Source organism: Prionailurus bengalensis, chromosome D4 (assembly GCF_016509475.1).
Source record: "Prionailurus bengalensis isolate Pbe53 chromosome D4, Fcat_Pben_1.1_paternal_pri, whole genome shotgun sequence".
NCBI classification, from domain to species: Eukaryota; Metazoa; Chordata; class Mammalia; order Carnivora; family Felidae; genus Prionailurus; species Prionailurus bengalensis.
In genome coordinates, this window is record NC_057359.1 from 14,035,358 (window position 1) to 14,054,985 (window position 19,628).

The 19,628-nt window shown below is 43.0% G+C and overlaps 1 protein-coding gene across 3 annotated transcripts in view; it reads right to left on the minus strand.

The window, feature by feature from the left end:
- CEMIP2 (cell migration inducing hyaluronidase 2) overlaps positions 1–19,628 on the minus strand; it is an 87,244-nt gene that overhangs the window by 48,358 nt on the left and 19,258 nt on the right. For all 3 annotated transcript variants that reach the window (XM_043566811.1, XM_043566812.1, XM_043566813.1), the window contains exons 2-6: positions 18,203–18,545; positions 12,895–13,035; positions 11,884–12,445; positions 5,926–6,095; positions 255–443 (exon numbers count right to left, since the gene is read on the minus strand). In XM_043566811.1, the coding sequence (XP_043422746.1) occupies positions 255–443; positions 5,926–6,095; positions 11,884–12,445; positions 12,895–13,035; positions 18,203–18,533 (1,393 nt within the window). In that variant the 5' untranslated portion in view covers positions 18,534–18,545. The remainder of the gene's footprint in view (positions 1–254; positions 444–5,925; positions 6,096–11,883; positions 12,446–12,894; positions 13,036–18,202; positions 18,546–19,628) is intronic.

Below are 19,628 nucleotides of genomic sequence, written 5' to 3' on the forward strand. Positions count from 1 at the left end.
TAATTTTTTTTTAACAAAGAAATAGCACAGAACACTAATTTGCCTGCAACACTACTGTTCAATGAGTACTATACTTTTTTATCTAACATCCTCTGGGATCTAGTGTTCAAAGCACCCAGCTGCTAAGATCTTCGATATCAAGATGATGATGGTGATGGTGATAATGCCTTGGGATGGGAGTGGTGGAAGGGGATCCAGGAATGCGAAGCCAAGAGAAGAGCATTTGCCAAGAAGCATTCTAAGCAGTCGGATACCTTTGACTTTGACCTGGAAACGGCTGCACTCTGGACAGGGGAGAAGAGTGAACTCCTCTGCTTGGTACATAGAATAGTCTGTGCTTGCAACCACAATCTGGTCTCCAGGTTTCCAGCTACTAACATCATCCAGCAGATGAAGCTTCACTCCATCCACAACCTCCACCCGGAAACCTGAAAGAGAAACACCTAAAGGAAAAAGCAAGGAAGAAAATGATACATCATAGGCATTTTTTCCCCCTAAAATCAATTTTCTCACTGATTCACATCAAAAGTTAAGACAGACACAAGTCAGTATGATTTCACCAGTGCTAACCATGTGCCAGTCATTCCGCAGATACTACTAATAAAAAGATGAACATGTACATCCCTGACTTCCAGAGTAGAGAGCCCCAGCACCCCGAACCATGATGAGACAGAAAATGTCACGCTTCGGTACCATTTCTTTTATAATTTTGAAGAAGCCTCTCAATCCCCAGATCTTTTGCTATACTTCAACTCAGTGCTAAAACTGGGGTGCCTGGGTGGCTCAGTGGGTTAAGCGCCTAACTCTTGGTTTCAGCTCAGGTCATGATCTCGCAGTTCACGAGTTCGAGCCCAGCGTCAGGCTTTGTGCTGACAGCTCAGAGCCTGGAGCCTGCTTCAGATTCTGTGTCTCCCTCTCTCTCTGCTCCTCTCCTGCTCACACACACTCTCTCTCTCCCGAAAAATAAACATTAAAAAAAAGAATAAAAGCTTGCCTCTGGCAATCTCTCTTTTCTGTGCCTTTGCTCAAGCTTCATTCTTCAGTTACAGCATTCTTCCACTCTTAATTCACCAACCAAGATACTATCCATCTTACAAAAGTCATGCAAATCTTTTTTTTTCTTTAAGTTTATTTAAGTAACCTCCACCCAACATGGGGCTCGAACTCACAACCCCAAGATCAAGAGCCACAAGCTCAACCGACTGAGCCAGTCAGGTGCCCCGAGATCAGACTAATCTTTAAAGACTTCCCAAACATCCTTGCTGGAAGCAACCTCTTTCTCCAGTATCCTTATTCTAGTGCTCCCTCTGGTGTTATCCATACCTTTCCAATGGAAGAATAGCTCCCTTCTTTGGAAGGTACACTGTGAAGGCAGCAGAATCCGTCCACCTGTGTATTCACTCCTCTTGCAAACTCAAAGATTTTTGCTGAAGGGATGAACATTCCCACTATGACCTGCAATGTCCCCCAGAGGTCACATGATAGATCCCCTGTCCAACTTGGCTCCTTCCCTGTGACTATATCAACTATGCAGTCTACACAACCCAGGGACTATAATCACTGATCTCTCCTAATACCTCCTTTTAAAACTCAAAGTTGATTCCCAATTAGGCAGACAAAACCTGAAAAGTTGATCCAACATCTTAACTTGTTCTTTTACATGCAACCAAGTGTAGAAGCATTTCCTGGCTCTAAAGCATCTGTGATAAAATCTGCCATAAACCAAAGGTCGATTTAATGCAAATGTATACACACTAGATGCAAGCCACTTCATGCGACTGGTGGAGAAGGAAAACAGCGCATCGCAAAGGTATCTGTGCACTCGTATCTGTACTCCACAACCATCCTTCCAGTTAACCACAACAATATTCGGGGGCTACTTTAAGATACTGACACCATGGGTCAATGACAGGAGTGAAGAAACACATTTATTTACTCAAGTTAGAGGAATCAAAAAGAGGGACATTCGGGCAGGGCACAAGGAATACTACAGACATCCTTACAATCTGGAGCCAGCTCTCCTGATACAACCTGGCCGTAACAAGTCTTAGATTCTGTTCCTTGAGATGCCAACATACCATGCATTTGTTTTTGCAAAGCACCAAAAGAAAAGTACCTTAAAAAATGTAAAGTAGCTTTCTTTTTTATATGTTTCTTGCATCCAGATACTAAAGCCTACAAAGTAATTTGGTCTAAATAAAAATAGTAATAATGATAATAATAATAGTAATAACAACAGCCGATAGTCGCTGGGACTTCACTCGCATAATAAATAACCTCTTATTGGGGCGCCTGGGTGGCTCAGTTGGTTAAGCATCTGACTTTAGCTTGGGTCAAGATCTCGTGGTCTGTGAGTTCGAGCCCTGGATCATGCTCTATGCTGACAGCTCAGAGCCTGGAGCCTGCTTAGGATTCTGTGTCTCCCTCTCTCTGTCCCTCCCCCATCACACTCTGTTTCTCTCTCTCAAAAATAAATAAACATTTAAAAAATTATTTAAAAAAAAACCTTTCATCAAAACAACTTTGAGAGGGGTAGCTGGCTGGCTCAGTCAATACAGCATGCAACTCCTGATCAGAGTCATGAGTTCAAGCCCCACATTGGGCATAGAGCCTACTTGAAAAAAATCAAAAATAAAAATAAACAACTTTGAGAGGCAGAAACCATTTTGTGTACTAAAGATGAAGAAATCTGAAAGAAGTCAGGGAGTCTGGAGAACAGCTAAAAAAATGGTACAGCCCACAAATGAATGCTCATTTAACTCCAGAGCCCAGTTTCCTAACTTCTTTATTATTCTGCCTTTCTAAGAATTCCAACAGGCAGGGTAAACACAAAGACAATCAAGAAGCTCCACAACAATGATTATCACTGACCAAATTTTCAGATTTTACACCCAAAAATTTATCTAAAAAACAACTAAGAAACATTAATTTTTTTCACACAAAATTTTAAAAAATGCTTTCTAAAAAGGAGGACTGTTAGACAAATCCGTTTCAACTTAAAAGATCATTAGAATTTGTTTTTAGGGGCGCCTGGGTGGCTCAGTCGGTTAGGCGGCCGACTTCGGCTCAGGTCATGATCTCGCGGTCCATGGGTTCGAGCCCCGCGTCAGGGTCTGTGCTGACAGCTCGGAGCCTGGAGCCTGTTTCAGATTCTGTGTCTCCCTCTCTCTGACCCTCCCCCGTTCATGCTCTGTCTCTCTCTGTGTCAAAAATAAATAAACGTTAAAAAAATAATAATAATAAAGAAGAGTTAAGACTATTCTTAAAAAAAAAAAAAAGAATTTGTTTTTAAAGAAAAAAGTCAGAAAGTTAGATGGGAAAGATCTGCATTATTCAATAATTTCTCACTTTTTCCTAGCTTTAGATGAAAATCCTGCCTAAGATTTCCTCCCATTAACACGAGTGAATTGGAAATAAGGGAGGAAATATGCTCATCCTTCTTGCTTCCTGGAGAGAATTTCCACCTCTTCCAGAAAGTAAGAGTCATTGCAAACACGGGCCTCAATATCCTACGATAGCTAGAATGTACCCTCTTCCAGAAATGAGTAGTCACTGAGAATGTGGAAACGAAAACAAAATTTTCCACAGAGGAAATGTTGACTCGAGGTTTGTCAGTAATTATCCTCTGCATGAACTCTCACTGGAAGCGTTTCCACTAAACCCTTCAGGCAGGTTCAAATTCTTGCTAAGAAATGCTTCTCAGCCACCTATGCTTTTTGCCGGAGGCAACTATGATGGGGTAGAAAGCAGTAGTCTTGGGGCACCTGGGTGGCTCAGTCGGTTAAGCGTCTGACTCTTGGTTTGAGCTCAGGTCATGATCTCATGGTTTGTGGAATCAAGCCCCACATCGGGCTCCATGCTGACAGTGGGAAGCCTGCTTGGGACCCCTCTCTCCCTCTCTCTGCCCCTCCCCGCTCTCTCTCTCTGTCTTGAAATAAATAAATAAGCTTAAAAAAGAAAAAGAAAAAGAAAAAGAAAAAGAAAAAGAAAAAGAAAAAGAAAAAGAAAAAGAAAAAGAAAAAAAGCAAGCAAGCAAGCAAGCAGTAGTCTTGGAGGCAGAAAGCGGAGGCTCGATTCTTGCATCATCATCCATAACAGCTACCATTTCCTCACCCCAGGCCCGGAAGGCCGCTTAGAAGCAACATGTCAAAGTCTCTGTTACATACCAGGAACTCTATTTACCTGTTTATTTTAGAGCAAAAGACTTTCTCCCTTTAATTACAAAGATACAAGACACATGGTTATAACCCAAGTCATGTATGGATCGCCGTTAAAAGAGCTAACACCGTATGCTAACTATGCACGCTGTGTGAAGAACTTCACATCTTTCACATCTGATATTCACAGCGGCCCTATGTGGTCGTTTCTCTTATTATCCCCACTTTTGAGATGAGGAAACCGAAGATTAGGAAGTTAAAGTCACACAGTAAGGGAAAGAGCTGGATGATGAACCCAGGCATTCTGTCTGCAGAAATCCATCTAAGTAAACATTTTGCTACATTGCTGCTCGAAACAGAGGTGTGAGCCCTAAAATAAACCTTTATGGGTAATAATGCACTTCCGAATTACTCATGTCATGTTAATTTCGGCATACTATTTGGTTGGAAAAGAAAGGCGGAGGGCAAGTACAAGAGGCTGCCAATCCATACTGGGCACCAAAAAATCTGGCAGCAACATAGGTAAGTAAACACCCTTTTTTTTTTTTTAATGTTTACTTTTGAGGGACAGACGGGGTGGGGAGGGGAGACACTGAATCCGAAGCAGGCTCCAGGCTCTGAGCTGTCAGCACAGAGTCGGACACAGGGCTCGAACTCGCAAACCAGGAGATCATGACCTGAGCCAAAGTCAAACACTCAACCGACTGAGCCACCCAGGAGCCCCAGTAAATAAACATCCTTAAAGAAACAAGTCAGGAGTACCCAAAACACCCAGTGCTAGGCATTATTTAACAAATTATACTTCTTCTAAAAGGTGGATTCAAATAGAAATCATGTTAAAGAAAATGTAAAGACTTAAGATAACTGAATAAAATGTTATTTAAAGAGAGGGAAACAGGTTGAAACAAAATGAACACTAGAGAAGAAAATATATACAAGATAAAAATTACTAGATTATGTGCACAAAAATAATCATCTCTGAATGACAGGATTAAAGCTTAATTTTTACTTTGTACTTTTCTGATCTGTTTGTAAGACATACATATTAGTTGGATCATCAAGGAATAACTGCTAAGAAAACGGGAGGTTTGTTTGTATAACCTGTGTCTAAAAGTAATATTTGCTGACATGTCTACATGAAGAGAAGATCCAAAGTACAAAATCATGTTCACTGTCACAGAGCACAACCAAAGGCAGCTCACCCTGTCACATTTAGATTGGTCCAACTGGTACCAAATCCAGGAGACAAATCCATTTCTTTTTGTTTGTTTGTTTTTAATGTTTACTTATTTATTTATTTTGAAAGAGAGAGAGAGAGAGAGAGAGGTAGGGAGAGGCAGAGAGCGATGAAGAGAGAGAATCCCAAGCAGGCTCTGCACTGTCAGTGCAGAGCCCAACATGAGGCTCGATCTCATAAACCATGGGATCATGACTTGAGCTGAAATCAAGACTTTGGACGCTAACTGACTGAGTCACCCAGGCGCCCCAACAAATCCATTTCCAATGGTTAACCACACCTTATGACTCAAGAATCAAGAACAAAGTCCAGGTGGGAGTGGAGCACTAGAACAGGGCGTTCTCCCATCCAGCGAGAACTCTTGAGTTCTTGATCAAACACAGTAGGGAAACCATAGGTTTCATCTTCAGTCAGTTGAGAAACCTAATCAGACTGTCCTTTGAATACAATACCACCTAAAAACCAAAAACCAAACTCAAACAGTCTTTCACAATACTTACCAATGTCTTAGTCTAAACTGTACTTGCTTACCTTCAATCCATTCACTGTAAGCGGTCACAGTGAACTTCTGACCATCCACAGTATAAAATTCTCTTTGGGCAAGAGCCTTCCCTCCACTGCTGTGATTTTCATAGTTCCTCACAGATTCATTGCAAGAAGCACTTCCACCATCAATGACACCAACCAAAGCCCATGCTTGCCTAGAAGGAAAAACACCATGAGCCTTATTTGTCATGGTACCAGTCCAGATCCCTGACACACATGTTATGTCAGGTGCTGCTAAATACTTGTATTTCATTTGTATCAATCCCTCTACTTCTTTTACCATGAGGTTGTAAGTCTAAACCTTGACTGAAGTAACCAACCTCACAGAAGGAAATGCACCTGGACTTTAAATCCTTGTTTGTCTAGCTCTGTAATAGGTGAAATACCAAAGACTGGCACTAAGATTAATCACTGTCTTCCCTCCTCGATACACACCCATTTGACACATCATTCTGGGCACAAACCCATGTATTTCCCTTCTTTTAAAATGTGTATTGCAGGCACCCTGATATTTATCGCAGCATTATCTACAACAGCCAAATTACAGAAACAGCCCAGCTGTCTAATGACTGATGAATGGATAAAGATTTGGTATATATGCATATGTACACACACACACACACACACACACACTGGAATATTACTCAGTCATTAAAAAGAATGAAATGTTGGCATTTGCAATGACATGGATGGAGCCAGAGAGTATTTTTTAAAGAGTTTTGTTTGCTTATTTATTTATTTATTTATTTTTATTTTTTAGAGAGAGAGTGTGCACACGCGTGAGCAGGGGAGAGGGGCAGAAGGAGAGAGAGAATCTTCAGTAGGCTCCACACTCAGTGCAGAGCCCAACACTGGGCTCAATTGGACAACCTTGGGACCATGATCTGGCCCAAAATCGAAAGTGGGACACTCAACCAATTGAACTCTAGGTGCTCCTAAAGAGTATTACGCTAAGTCAAATAAGTCAGTTAAAGAAAGACAAATATCATATGATTTCACTCATATGTGGAATTTGAAAAACAAAACAAACATAGGGGAAAAACTAGAGAGAGGCACACCAAGAGACAGACTCTTAACTACCGAGAATGAACTGATGATTACCAGAGGGAGGTGGGTGGGGGGATGAGTGAAATCAATGACTGGGGTTAAACAGCACACTTATGGTGATGAGCGCTGCTGGGTAATGTATGGAAGTGCAGAATCACTATATTGTGCACCTGAAGCTAATATTACACTGAATGTTAACTAACTGGAATTTAAATGAAAACTTCAAAAAGACAGAAAAGAAAAATGAACAATAAAATGAGTATCGCCTGCTGTCTTTTGAACTCTCAGCAATGTTCTCAAATCTGGCTGCATAATAGAGGCACATGGGAGATTTAGGAGTCCATCCATGCTCACACCCAGCCCAGACTGATGACATCATCATCTCTCCAGGTGGGGCGTGGCCTTATTAGGTTTGTTAAAGTTTCCCAGGCGATTGGGATGTGCAACCAGACTTGAGAAACACTAAGTTGGAGAGTGGTTCTCACACTTTGATGTGCATCAGAACACCCGGAGGGTGTCAAACCAGATTGCCAGGCCCCACTCTCAGATTGCTTGGGGTTGGGCCAGAGCACTTGCATTTCTTTTTTTTTTTTTAATGTTTGTTTATTTTTGAGAGAGGGGGAGAGTGCAAGCTGTGGAAGGACAGAGAGAGAGGAAGATAAGAGGATTGGAAGCGGGCTCTGAGCTGACAGCAGGGAGCCTGATGGAGGGCTCAAATTCATGAACCGTGAGATCATGACCTAAGCCAAAGCCAGAAGCTCTACTGACTGAGCCACCCAGGCATCCCTCAAGAATTTGCATTTCTATCAAGTGCCAAGGTGATGTTAAACCTGCTGATCTGGGGACCACATTGGGAACCCCTGAGTTAGTCACCAACCCTGACTGCACATCAAATGCCTGGCAGGGAGTAGAGGGTGGGGGGGCCCATCTTTCAGAGATTCTGATGTAGAAATTTCTAGGTGGGCCCTGGGCATGGGATTTTTAAAAATTTCAGGAGTGCAGGGGCCCCTGGGTGGCTCAGTGAGTTGGGCGTCCGACTTTGGCTCAGGTCATGATCTCACAGCTTGTGGGTTCAAGCCCCGCATTGGGCTCTGTGCTCACAGCTCAGAGCCTGGAGCCTGCTCCGGATTCTGTCTCCCAATCTCTCTGCCCCTCCCCTACTCACACTTGTCTCTCTCTCCTTTAAAAATGAATAAACATTAAAAATTTTTTTAATGTTTCTTTATTATTTTTGAGAGACAAAGACACAGAGCATGAGCAGGAGAGAAGCAGAGAGAGAGGGAGACACAGAATCTGAAGCAGGCTCCAGGCCCTTGAGCTGTCAGCACAGAGCCCGATGCAGGGCTCAAAGTCACAAACCTTGAGATCATGACCTGAGCGGAGTCAGATGCTTAACTGATGAGCCACCCAGGCGCCCCATAAACATTTAAAAAATAAAAATAAAAATCTCAGGAGTGCAAAACTGAGAACCAATAGGTTACTGTTGGTATCATCCAAGTTGTATCATCACTCTCCAACAGATTTACATTTTTACATCTCTTTGTTGAAAGCAACTGTGTTTGAAAATTCCATTTAATTTCATTTTGTTTCTGTAATAAACATTCCAGGGACTTGCTCAGACTTGTGGCCAAAATAAAAAAAGAACAAAGACAAAAAGCCAAAAAATGCGCCTTAAGACTCCAGGTTTAAAACACAGAAAGAAAAATGTCAATTTCCTACTCTGGAGGTCGGGGGGTAAAAATGGGTGTGTGTGTGTGTGTGTGTGTGTGTGTGTGTGTGTGTGTATGGAATGTAATCTATGTCAGACAGATGGCTGGATACTCACAGATAAAAGTCAACCAAAGCATGCCTACATCCTTATAAATTCCACACCTGCCCCGGCATGGATTAGCTACTTTTCAGCTGACTATGCTTTATAGCTCTATTTATATTCCTTGACACTGCACAAGGAATCAAATGCAGAATGTTTCAATTTATTATCTCCTATGTGAGAGGAAAGGAGAAGAAATATCAGAGGCTCCCTTTATTCACCAGAACTGCCTCAGCAACTATAAAACAATGCTCTATTCTACTGACATTATCTCCAAAACACTCCTACTTCCCTCCTCCACTTGAGGAAAATTTCAGCGCACCAGAACATTATCTTCAAAGGCGTATGTTTATGTGCATTGGAGATAATGTCAAAGCAATGGAACACTGGCAAAGGATCACAACCCAAATCCCTCTGTCAAATCAGCAGCACTATTTTAAGGGGGATTTAGAAACCAGGAGGGAAAGGAAACAAAAAAAGGTCAAACGCAATATTCATAGCTAATGACCACACAAATCCAGAGAAACAATGGAGTAAAGAAACAGAAGTTGTCATCCTGGCATTAATGGGTAATGAAACAAGCAGGTATCTAACTTTGAAAAAGATCATGTTTCCACTGCTAGGTCTAGAAGTTACAGAAATATATACACATGGGTTTCAGGAGATGGATAAAAGAACATTTGGAGAAGCACTTTTTATCGCAGAGGTTCAAAGTGGAAAACCTCCCAGATGTCCAGCAGTGAATACACTGTAGTACAGGCATACATAACACTCAGGAACATAGAGTTGAGCAAAGAAGCCAGATGCAGAAGATGATACATTGTCTGCTTGCATTTGTATGAAGTCCAGGGGCACCTAGGTGGCTCAGTCCATTTTGTGTCTGACTCTTGACTTTGGCTCAGGTCACGATCTCACGGTTCGTCGGATTGAGCCCAGCATCGGGCTCTGCACTGACATCTCGGAACCTGCTTGGGATTCTCTGTCTCTTCTCTCTGCCCTCCCCTGCTCTCTCTCTTTCTCTCCATCTCTCAAAATAAATAAACAAATTTAAAAATATATATATTGGGGCATTTGGGTGGCTCAGTCAATTGGGCATACGACTTCGGCTTGGGTCACGATCTCATGGTTTGTGGGTCCGAGGCCCGGGCTGGGCTCTGTGCTGACAGCTCAGAGCCTGGAGCCTGCTTCCGATTCTGTGTCTCCTCTGCCCCTCCCCTGCTCATGCTCTCTCTCTCAAAAATAAATAAACATTAAAAAAAATTTTTTTAGTATATATTGTATGAAGCCCAGAAACAGGCAAACCTAAACTTTCATATTCTCCACAAATTTAGATGCATGGTGACCTTTGGTGAACAGAGAGAGTGATTGGTGAAAAGGAGGAAACAGCAAGGGCACTGCCAAGCCACTGGCAGTTGTTCTATTTCTGACCTGGTGGGTGGCTATCCAGGTATCACATTGTGATAAGTCATTAAACTCTGCATTCCTGTTTTTTGGCACTTTTCTGCATGTGTATTATATTTAAAATCATAATTTTTTAAAAAACGCATCTCCTGCTCTTCTCCACCTCCCACTGCCTACACAGCATCCTCCTACACTCCTCTCAGGTGTCTCACCTTTGGGAAGCCTCCCCAGATTCCCCAGGCCGATCTGGGGGCTCCCTCTATTTTACGCTCCCATTACAGCCTGTCAGCAAGGGTCTCACTGTCTAGTTTGGTGTGTTTCTCCACTGGATTGAACGAGGGCTCTGAGGCTGTGTTCTTTCATCTAAGCACCTGTGGGTACCCAGTACTCGGCATTTCCTCAATATTCCCTGGGTGAATAAAAGGGATTTAAAAAGCATTACAGGGGCACCAGGGATGCTGGGGTTGAGCATTCGACTCTTCATATCGGCTCAGGTCATGATCCCAGGGTCACAGGATCAAGCCCCACACCAGGCACTGCTCTGGGCACGGAGTCTGCTTGGGATTCTCTCTGCCCCTATCCCGCTCACGCACGCTCACTTTCTCTCTCTCAAAAATAAATAAACTGACGGCTGATGGGGGGTGGAAGGGAGGGGAAAGTGGGTGATGGGTATTGAGGAGGGCACCTGTGGGGATGAGCACTGGGTGTTGTATGGAAACCAATTTGACAATAAATTTCATATTTAAATAAATAAATAAATAAATAAGCATTAAATTGTTTTTAAAAAGCATCACACACACTTTTCTTCTTTAATTTCGTCTTCTTTAACTTTCTCTAGAAATTCTACAGGTAATATCTCATTCCAACACCCAATCAAAGGAAAATAATAACTACATCACTCAACCATCCAAGGAAAAATAACCAGGTCATGTCAACCTGTGAGTTTTAAAGTCCTCTTAACTTTTCACAGCAGATACTCTCCAACTTCACTAAGAACAGTAAGCAGGATTAAAACTTCCGTTTTTTGAATTGAAAGCGGAGCCAGCTACTTCCCCCAGACTCAGGGCTGCGTTAAGAAGTCACGGTAACCAGAGCATGGCACGAGAGCCATCGGCAGGAGAAATGAATCCCGCTCTCGGATGGGCTTCCAGGCCCCTCCAGCTTGTCGCTCCCTCACACGTGCCAGGGCTCCATAGGCCTGCGCCAATCAAGCCGAAGGACTCAAACCGGCGTGCAGAGGAGTTCAGAAAAAGAAACCGAAAACCGTGCGTGTTCCACAGGCTTTTCAGATAACTTTCACACCTCAGCGTGGGATCGGGGCCCCAACGAGCCTGAGTTTCATGTGGTTTTCAAAAGGTAACGAAAGAGGGAAGTAAACTGGCCTTGAACTGCCTGCCAATTTCTCAGTACCACATTTCCGTTCCTAACTTTCCACAAGCCTGGTGCTACGGCTCACAAAATGCTTTGTAAACCAAAGCCAAGAAGAGAGCTTTGCTAACCAGCGTCCCGTCCTCCATCCCGTCGTTTCGCAGCACGAGGTAACCAGACCTGCAAACGGTAGCTGCCATTCTGACGACTGAAGACAGTCTATGGAGTGATGTGTCCCTTTCTCCACCCCCCCCTCCTGTCACACAGATAACAGACTCAAACACATAGCCGGGAAGGAAAGTAAAAGGTATGCCCACCTGTAGCCCAGTCCCTGGATGAGCTTACTTCCCAGCCGGTCCTGGATCATTTGTATGGTTCCTTGCAAGAGGCTCTTGGCTGCCGAATCTCCAACGGCAATAGCAACAATCCGGCCTGGATCCTGGATTCTCAGAAGTTCCTGAAGCCGTCTACTCTCATTGTGGTATTCGTGGGTATCAAACTTCTCACTTTCCAAAATTTTGGCCGTGTCTTGGTCGATGATCCTCACATTGAGGCCTCTAGAAAAGTCCTTTTCAAAGGCATACGACCCAAAGGTCAAGCCCGAGGAATGCAGAGTTCTCGCCAACAACGTCCATGATACTGTCTGCGCCCCGTGGATCTCCAGTGTCCCACCAGCTTCCACACCAATAAATTTTTTGCCAAATGTTGGCATACTTTCACCTTCATCTGACTTGCCATACAAGGCAATTGTCGCTTTGGATTTATAGCGGCATTTTTCTGCTCCAATATGAAGCGCCCCACCATCCTTGATCAGGATGTAACGAGTCCTCAAAGTAATATTTCTGGATCCATCTTTATCATCCCCAAATACAAGCAATCCTGCAAGGAACAACACTAGTGTTAAGCCAACCTCTGAAACATCTCTCTGGGATACAGAGAAATAGAGTTTACTTTAAGGCAGTTACTGCAGGATAGGAGAACTCTTCTGCAATTGAGTTGGGAAAAAAAATTCATTACGAGTCTGTTTAGAAAATTAAGCCTGTTTTGGGGCACCTGGGTGGCTCAGTCAGCTAAGCGTCCGACTTCGGCTCAGGTCATGATCTCGCAGTCTGTGAGTTTGAGCCCCGCATCGGGCTCTCTGCTGACAGCTCAGAGCCTGGAGCCTGCTTCCGATTCTGTGTCTCCCTCTCTCTCTGTCGTCCCCCTGCCTCCCCCGCTCATGCTCTGTCTCTCTCTCTGTGTCAAAAATAAACATTAAAAAAAAAAATTTAAAAACATCAAAGGAAGGGGTAACCTCACGGCTACCATAGGCAGGGACCTTTCTTTACCTCCATCCTGAATGACTACAGAATTCACCGTGGCATCTGACGTCAGACGGAACATATCTCCCTCCTTGATAACAACTTGCTTGGCAGAATCTTGTCCTGGATCCCAGTTCCTGAGACGTGGGTTTTGATCTGGGCAATTCTCTACAAGCAATGCAACATCAGTAGCCATCAATGCAACAAAATTCACGAATGCTTTTAGCCAGATCCAAGTTCTACTATCATTTACGGCAATTTGCAAGGGATGAGCGGACCTGTTTTAACTTCCTGCCGTAAGGATGGAAATCCCATCCCGTTTCACCCAGCAGATATGTCAAAGCCTCTACTTCAACACATTCAAAAAGTTTCACCATGAAACTAAGTCGCTATCATCTGGTTTGGGTCAAACTCTACAAGGTAAACAAGGAGTTCCTCTGAATCATCGACTCTGGAAATAAATGAACAATACAAAACAAAACTGTGAATTGCTCTCAGACCTACACTAGGAAGGTGTTTTAGAAAACCAGTATTCACAACATACTGGTAAGTAAAAATTGGAAACTGCTAATAGGTATATCAGGTCTTCCCAAGTTCCCTGTGCACAGTGAAGCATAGCATAGGCGATAAAAGCACCTCTATCACCCCACAGGCAGCAGCTAATACCAGCTATCTTCAGACATGTGCGCTTTCCCAATGAAACTGCCAGAGGCAGACGGCCAAAGACATGACTTCTCATTTTCAGAGATGAGGAAACTACAGATCAGAGAAGTCAAATCCAAGATGACTCAGCAAGTTGAGTGATATTCAAGTTCCCCCTTAAGAAAGAAATGAGGTTTACTGGACATGCTGTGTTTCTTTACTAAATTAGAATGTGCCTCTCGAGTGGGCGACGAGGAAAACATGAAAGCACTGCAACAGCTATTTAATGCAAGAGAACTTCAGCTGCTGCTATAATTTGGAAGAAGGGGGAGGGAGGGGCAGGAATCACACTGGTTTTGATCAACTAATGACCACATATTTACTGAGGATCAACGTGTTCACTTTGTACTAGCTATTGTAAAATTTATAAAGCATAGAATGAACTCTATTAAGCATAGAATGAACTGCAAAGGTTATACTCTACTAGGAGAAAAGTCACCAGGTAGGAAATAACTCCATATTGAACAATGTGGTACTCACTTGATGTGCCAATGAGCTCAGAGGGGTCGGCTGGAATAACTGAGGCAGTTTCAATGGAACACAGGGACACTAGACCTGGACCCCCAAAGGGCAGACAGTACTTAAGTAAGAGGAGCACGAAGGTGGGAGAAGCAAGCGCCCCTTGCTGTCCAAGTCCATTGGCTGCTCAGTTAAAAGAGCCCACGTTTAAACTCAAAGTAGAGGGGCGCCTGGGTGGCTCAGTCGGTTAAGCGTCCGACTTCAGCTCAGGTCACGATCTCGCGGTCCGTGAGTTCGAGCCCCGCGTCGGGCTCTGGGCTGATGGCTCAGAGCCTGGAGCCTGCTACCGATTCTGTGTCTCCCTCTCTCTCTGCCCCTCCCCCGTTCATGCTCTGTCTCTCTCTGTCTCAAAAATAAATAAACGTTAAAAAAAATTTTTTTTTAAAAATTAAGTAGAGACAGGCAAGGAAGGTGTACTTGGGAATCGTATGAAAGTGGAAGGTGCATGTTGGGAAATAACATGAGAAAAGGCTGAGGAAGCATGAGGAAAAGTAGACAGGCTGAGTGCAGCACGAAGACATTTTTTATAGAAAGAAAATTCTGATTCCTCATTTTTGAATTACACAACACTCAAGGCAAACATCTTATTTCTAAGCACTGGTGTTGACCTAGGCTTACACTTTCTCTTTGACAGTAACTCCTGCGGTTACAATTAGCCTCGCTGGTTAAGACCTTGGCAATTAACCATTAAGTCCTTGGCAATTTCTCATGGAACTTTTCTCAGAGAAGTTTCATAATCACCAATATTTAATTCAGACAAATCAGTCATCATCACTATTATACTAGAAATAATCCTTAAATGTCTCTTTCCATTAAGAAAACAAGAACTCTCTTGGGAATGCAAACTGGTGCAGCCACTCTGGAAAACAGTATGGAGGTTCCTCAAAAAACTAAAAATAGAACTACCCTACGACCCAGCAATTGCACTACTAGGCATTTATCCATGGAATACAGGTGTGCTATTTCAAAGGGACACATGCACCCCAATGTTTATAACAGCACTATCGACAATAGCCAAAGTATGGAAAGAGCCCAAATGTCCATCAATGGATGAATGGATAAAGAAAATGTGGTATATATATATATAATGGAGTATTACTCGGCAATCAAAAAGAATGAAATTTTGCCATTTGCAACTACGTGGATGGAAATGGAAGGTATTATGCTAAGTGAAATTAGTCAGTCAGAGAAAGACAAAAATCATATGACTTCACTCATATGAGGACTTTAAGAGACAAAACAGATGAACATAAGGGAAGGGAAAGAAAACTAATATAAAAACAGGGAGGGAGACAAAACAGAAGAGACTTATAAATGTGGAGAACAAACTGAGGGTACAGGAGGGGTTGTGGGAGGGGGGATGCGCTAAATGGGTAAGGGGCGCTAAGGAATCCACTCCTGAAATCATTGTTGCACTGTATGCTAACTAATTTGGATGTAAATTTTAAAAAATAAAAAATAAAATAAAAAAAAATCAAGATTCAAAGAAAAAAAAGAAAACAAGAACTCTCTTGAATGTGTTCTGACTTTAAGGGTTTCTTAAACTTCTGTCTTCCCATAAAACATCTAGCTGGAACTCCCCATGATGTTATATCACAAGCAAATGTATGCCCCAGACAACAGGCCTGTACCCAGCCACTGAGAAGGAAATCTGGTCTGTTGACATGTAGGGCCCACTAAATGGTTATATAATTTCTCTTCATTTTTAAAATTATTCCCCAGGAAGCACGCTTCCTCAGGAACCATCACCAGAAATCCTAGTCTATTTCCCTCTAGTAAAGTACACTTAATGAGAAAATACGTGGTCTGCAGAAAGGACTGACAAATAGCTCAGCGGCCCTGCCTTTCTGGCTGCCCACTGTTGAGCTGTGGGTGCATTATCAAGGTTCTGGAACAGCAATAACCACAGCGAGGCGGACCCTGGAAGATGTCAGCATACCACATATTTCCACTGAAGTTCTGCACTTTTACTGCCAAAATGTGAAGCTGAGGAATGTTGATTCAAAGGAACCACATCAGTAATTCAATGTCTTAGATGGAATATCAAAAGGTCAATTAAAGCCAGAGGTTTCACCTCTGATTTTCCCTGAATCTAGCATCTCTTTACTGCAGATTACTTGGGAAGAATGAATCAATGGCAGTGAACTTGGTTATTCTGCTGGAGAAAAGGGGAGAGAAAGTCAATGCTAAGAGCCAATCAATAGAGAGCAGTGTCACAAATTCATTATGTGATCTACTGGTCTGGTTAGCAAAGACATTGCTATGAACACCCCTCTGTCTCTCTCTCTCTCTCTCTCTCTCTCTCTCTTTAAACGCTTATTTTTGAGAAAGAGAGAGACGAACATGAGCGGGAGAGGGGCAGAGAGCGAGGGAGACACAGAATCCAAAGCAGGCTCCTGGCTCTGAGCTGTCAGCACAGAGCCCAATGCGGGGCTCAAACCCACGAACCATAAGATCATGATGTGAGCCAAAGTCAGATACTTAATCGACCGAGACACCAAGGCGCCCCTGAACATCTCCCTTACTTCAGGTCTATTTTCTTAGAAGCATTGACACAATCTCTTCCAGGACTTTCAAGCCTATAAAACCCCTAAAGCACCCATGGAAACTAAATAAAATAGTATTTGTAAGTTTTATAAGTGATGAAGTGTTTCTCAAATGTTACATTCATTTAAGGAGGCACCTAATTTGACAAAAATCTGTTGTAGATAGTAAAAAAAAATTTTAAAGCAGGCAAAAATGTGCCCAATCCATTGTTATGGTCTGCTTCTCCTGAGACAGTCCTGAGCCCCCTGATTTTTGGACTGATGGATGAGATTCTATCATGAGGTTCTATCATGAGATTCTTGGTACTATATTGAGGCTGACTGGGCAATGAATTTCTTCAAAACCATTCAAAGTATTGATATATTACCAACTTGAAAAGCAAAGACCATATAAAAAACTAAAACCTCCCACATGATATTTAACTATGAAGTAATGAGTGATTTATAGATAAATGTACTGGAACTTAAAACTCCTAATGGATGTTTTCCTTTGGGGATAAACATTGTTCCTCAAAAATATTTGAAGCTTCTTTTTGTCTCTCTGTCTCCCAGCTGGTTTCAAACCACAGAACACAAATCTTAGTATTTTCACTCATTTTTTTTTTTTTTTTTTTTTTTTTTTAGTAAAATGTAGGGGCTCCTGGCTGGCTCAGTTGGAAGAGAGTGTTACTCGATCCCAGGGTTGTGAGTTTAAGCCCCACACTAGGTATAGAGATTACTTAAAAATGAAATCTTAGGGGCGCCTAGGTGACTCAGTAGGCTAAGTGTCTGACTCTTAATTTTGGCTCAGCTCATGATCTCATAGCTCGTGGGTTAAAGCCCTGCTTTGGGCTCTGTGCTGACAGCTTGGAGCCTGGAACCTGCTCCTGCTTCTGTGTCTCCCTCTCTCTCTGCCCCTAACCCACTCACATTCTGTCTCTCTCAAAAATAAATAAACATTTAAAAAAAAATTTTTTTTTAATAAAAAAAAAGAAATCCTAGGGGCGCCTGGGTGACTCAGTCGGCTAAGTGTCTGACTCTTAATTTTGGCTCAGGTCATGGTCTCACAGTTAATGGGATCAAGCCCGGTGTCAGGCTTGGCACTCACAGCACGGAGCCTGCTTGGGATTCTCTCTTTCCCTCGCTTTCTGCCCCTCCCCCACTCACACGTGTGATCTCTCTCTCTCAAAATAAATAAACATTTTTAAAAAATGAAATCTTAAAAGAAAAAAGAACAAACGTAGTTTTATCATTACACTTAGTCATTTTTATCACTAAAAACCTCTGGCAGTCAGACAATCATACCCACCACAAAGGATGAAGTCGCAGTAACACAGGAATTAATTCTGCCAAAGTGGCAGAATGGGCAGGAAGTGCAATCCTTTAACCGTGTCGTGTCCACGGATTCCTTTAACAATTGCTTCCATAAGCAGCTACAACTCCTGTTCTCTAATTATACTTCAATTCGCTAGAGCCAAGTGAAGATATCACAAGGCTTTCTTTTTAATTTCATTCTGCTATTTCCTTCCCTCTTCCTTCTCCTGCACTGGGTCGTCTGTACACGTGCGTGTCCACACGTGCGCACTTACCATCTGGGGCGTATTTTGAGGATATGCCTAAAATGACCGCGAGTGCAACGAAAAACGAGAAACTAGTGATGGCGAAGCAAATGAAAGTATTTTTGTGCCTCTTCTGCTTTCGGCTCTCTCTCTGGGCCTGCTGCTCTTCAGGTGAGAAAGCGAAGGTGGCCCGGGCTTCCTGTCTGACGGAGGTCAATTTGGCTGAAGCTTGGCTCTTTGGAGGAGGAGGGGGACGCAGCGGCACAACCTTCCCGGGAACATAGCCAGAGGAGCGATGGCCGTTTCCGTTCTGAGGTTGCAGGAAAGCAGGGGGCTGTCCCCTGGAATCAGTGGCATGCATGATACACTGTCACTGCAAAAAGAAGAAAATTACGGTTCAGAAATGTGAGAATTGTGATGGCTTTATTAAGCGTCTTTGGTGGTGGCCAAATCGCATAACATAAAACGTGCCATCTTAACCACGTTTCAGTGCACAGTTCAGGGGCATTAAGTGCCTTCAGCGGTTGTACAACCGTTATCACCATCCATCTCCAGGACTTTTTCATCATCCCACACAGAAACTCTGCAGCTATTAAGCAAGAATTGCCCATTCCTCCCTGGTAACCACTGTAATGACTTTGAAAATATCAAGTCGGCCTACATCCCTGATATAACCACCAATTGTTTTCTAATGCTCCTGCTTTTTTAAAAAAATGTGTAATGTTTTATTTATTTTTGAGAGAGAGGGCACGAGTTGGGGAGAGGCAGAGAGAGGGAGAACAGAATCCGAAGCAGGTTCCAAGCTCTGAGCTGTCAGCACAGAGCCCGACGTGGGGCTGGCACTCATGAACCCTGAGATCATGACCTGAGCCAGAGTCAGACACTCAACCAACTGAGCCACCCAGGCGCCCCGTAATGCTCCTGCTTCTTGACCCTGGTGGCACCTTATAATCACCCTCTAACATTAATGCCCAGTGCCACACCCCAAACAATCAAGTCAGGATCCAAGCATCTCTATCTTTTAAATGTCACCTGAGTAATTCTATCAAGAACTTGGTGAGAGCCGCTCTTCAGAGGCAACTGTTCTCAGTTTTCATTGTGCAAAAAAGAATCACCAGGTATGTTTGTTAACAACGTAGATTCCTCGGTTCTCCACTCCAGTGATTCCAGCTCAACTGGTGCAAAGAGGGCCGTGGATTTTACATTTTTAAAACACACCCTGGTGACACTAAAGCAAATGGTCACACTTTTTGAGGAGCATTACCGTAAGCCCTTCAAACTGAATTTAAAGTCCACGCATTGTATGAAGACCGTAAGTTGGCCCTAACAAGTTCCAATAGACAAGCTTTCATGTTTAGGTGTTCGATTTCCCCACCAGATTTTTCTTTCAGCGAAGCAACTTAAGTATTTCTACCTGTTATCACTTAACTATAGGCTATGAGTTCATTTGGTGAGA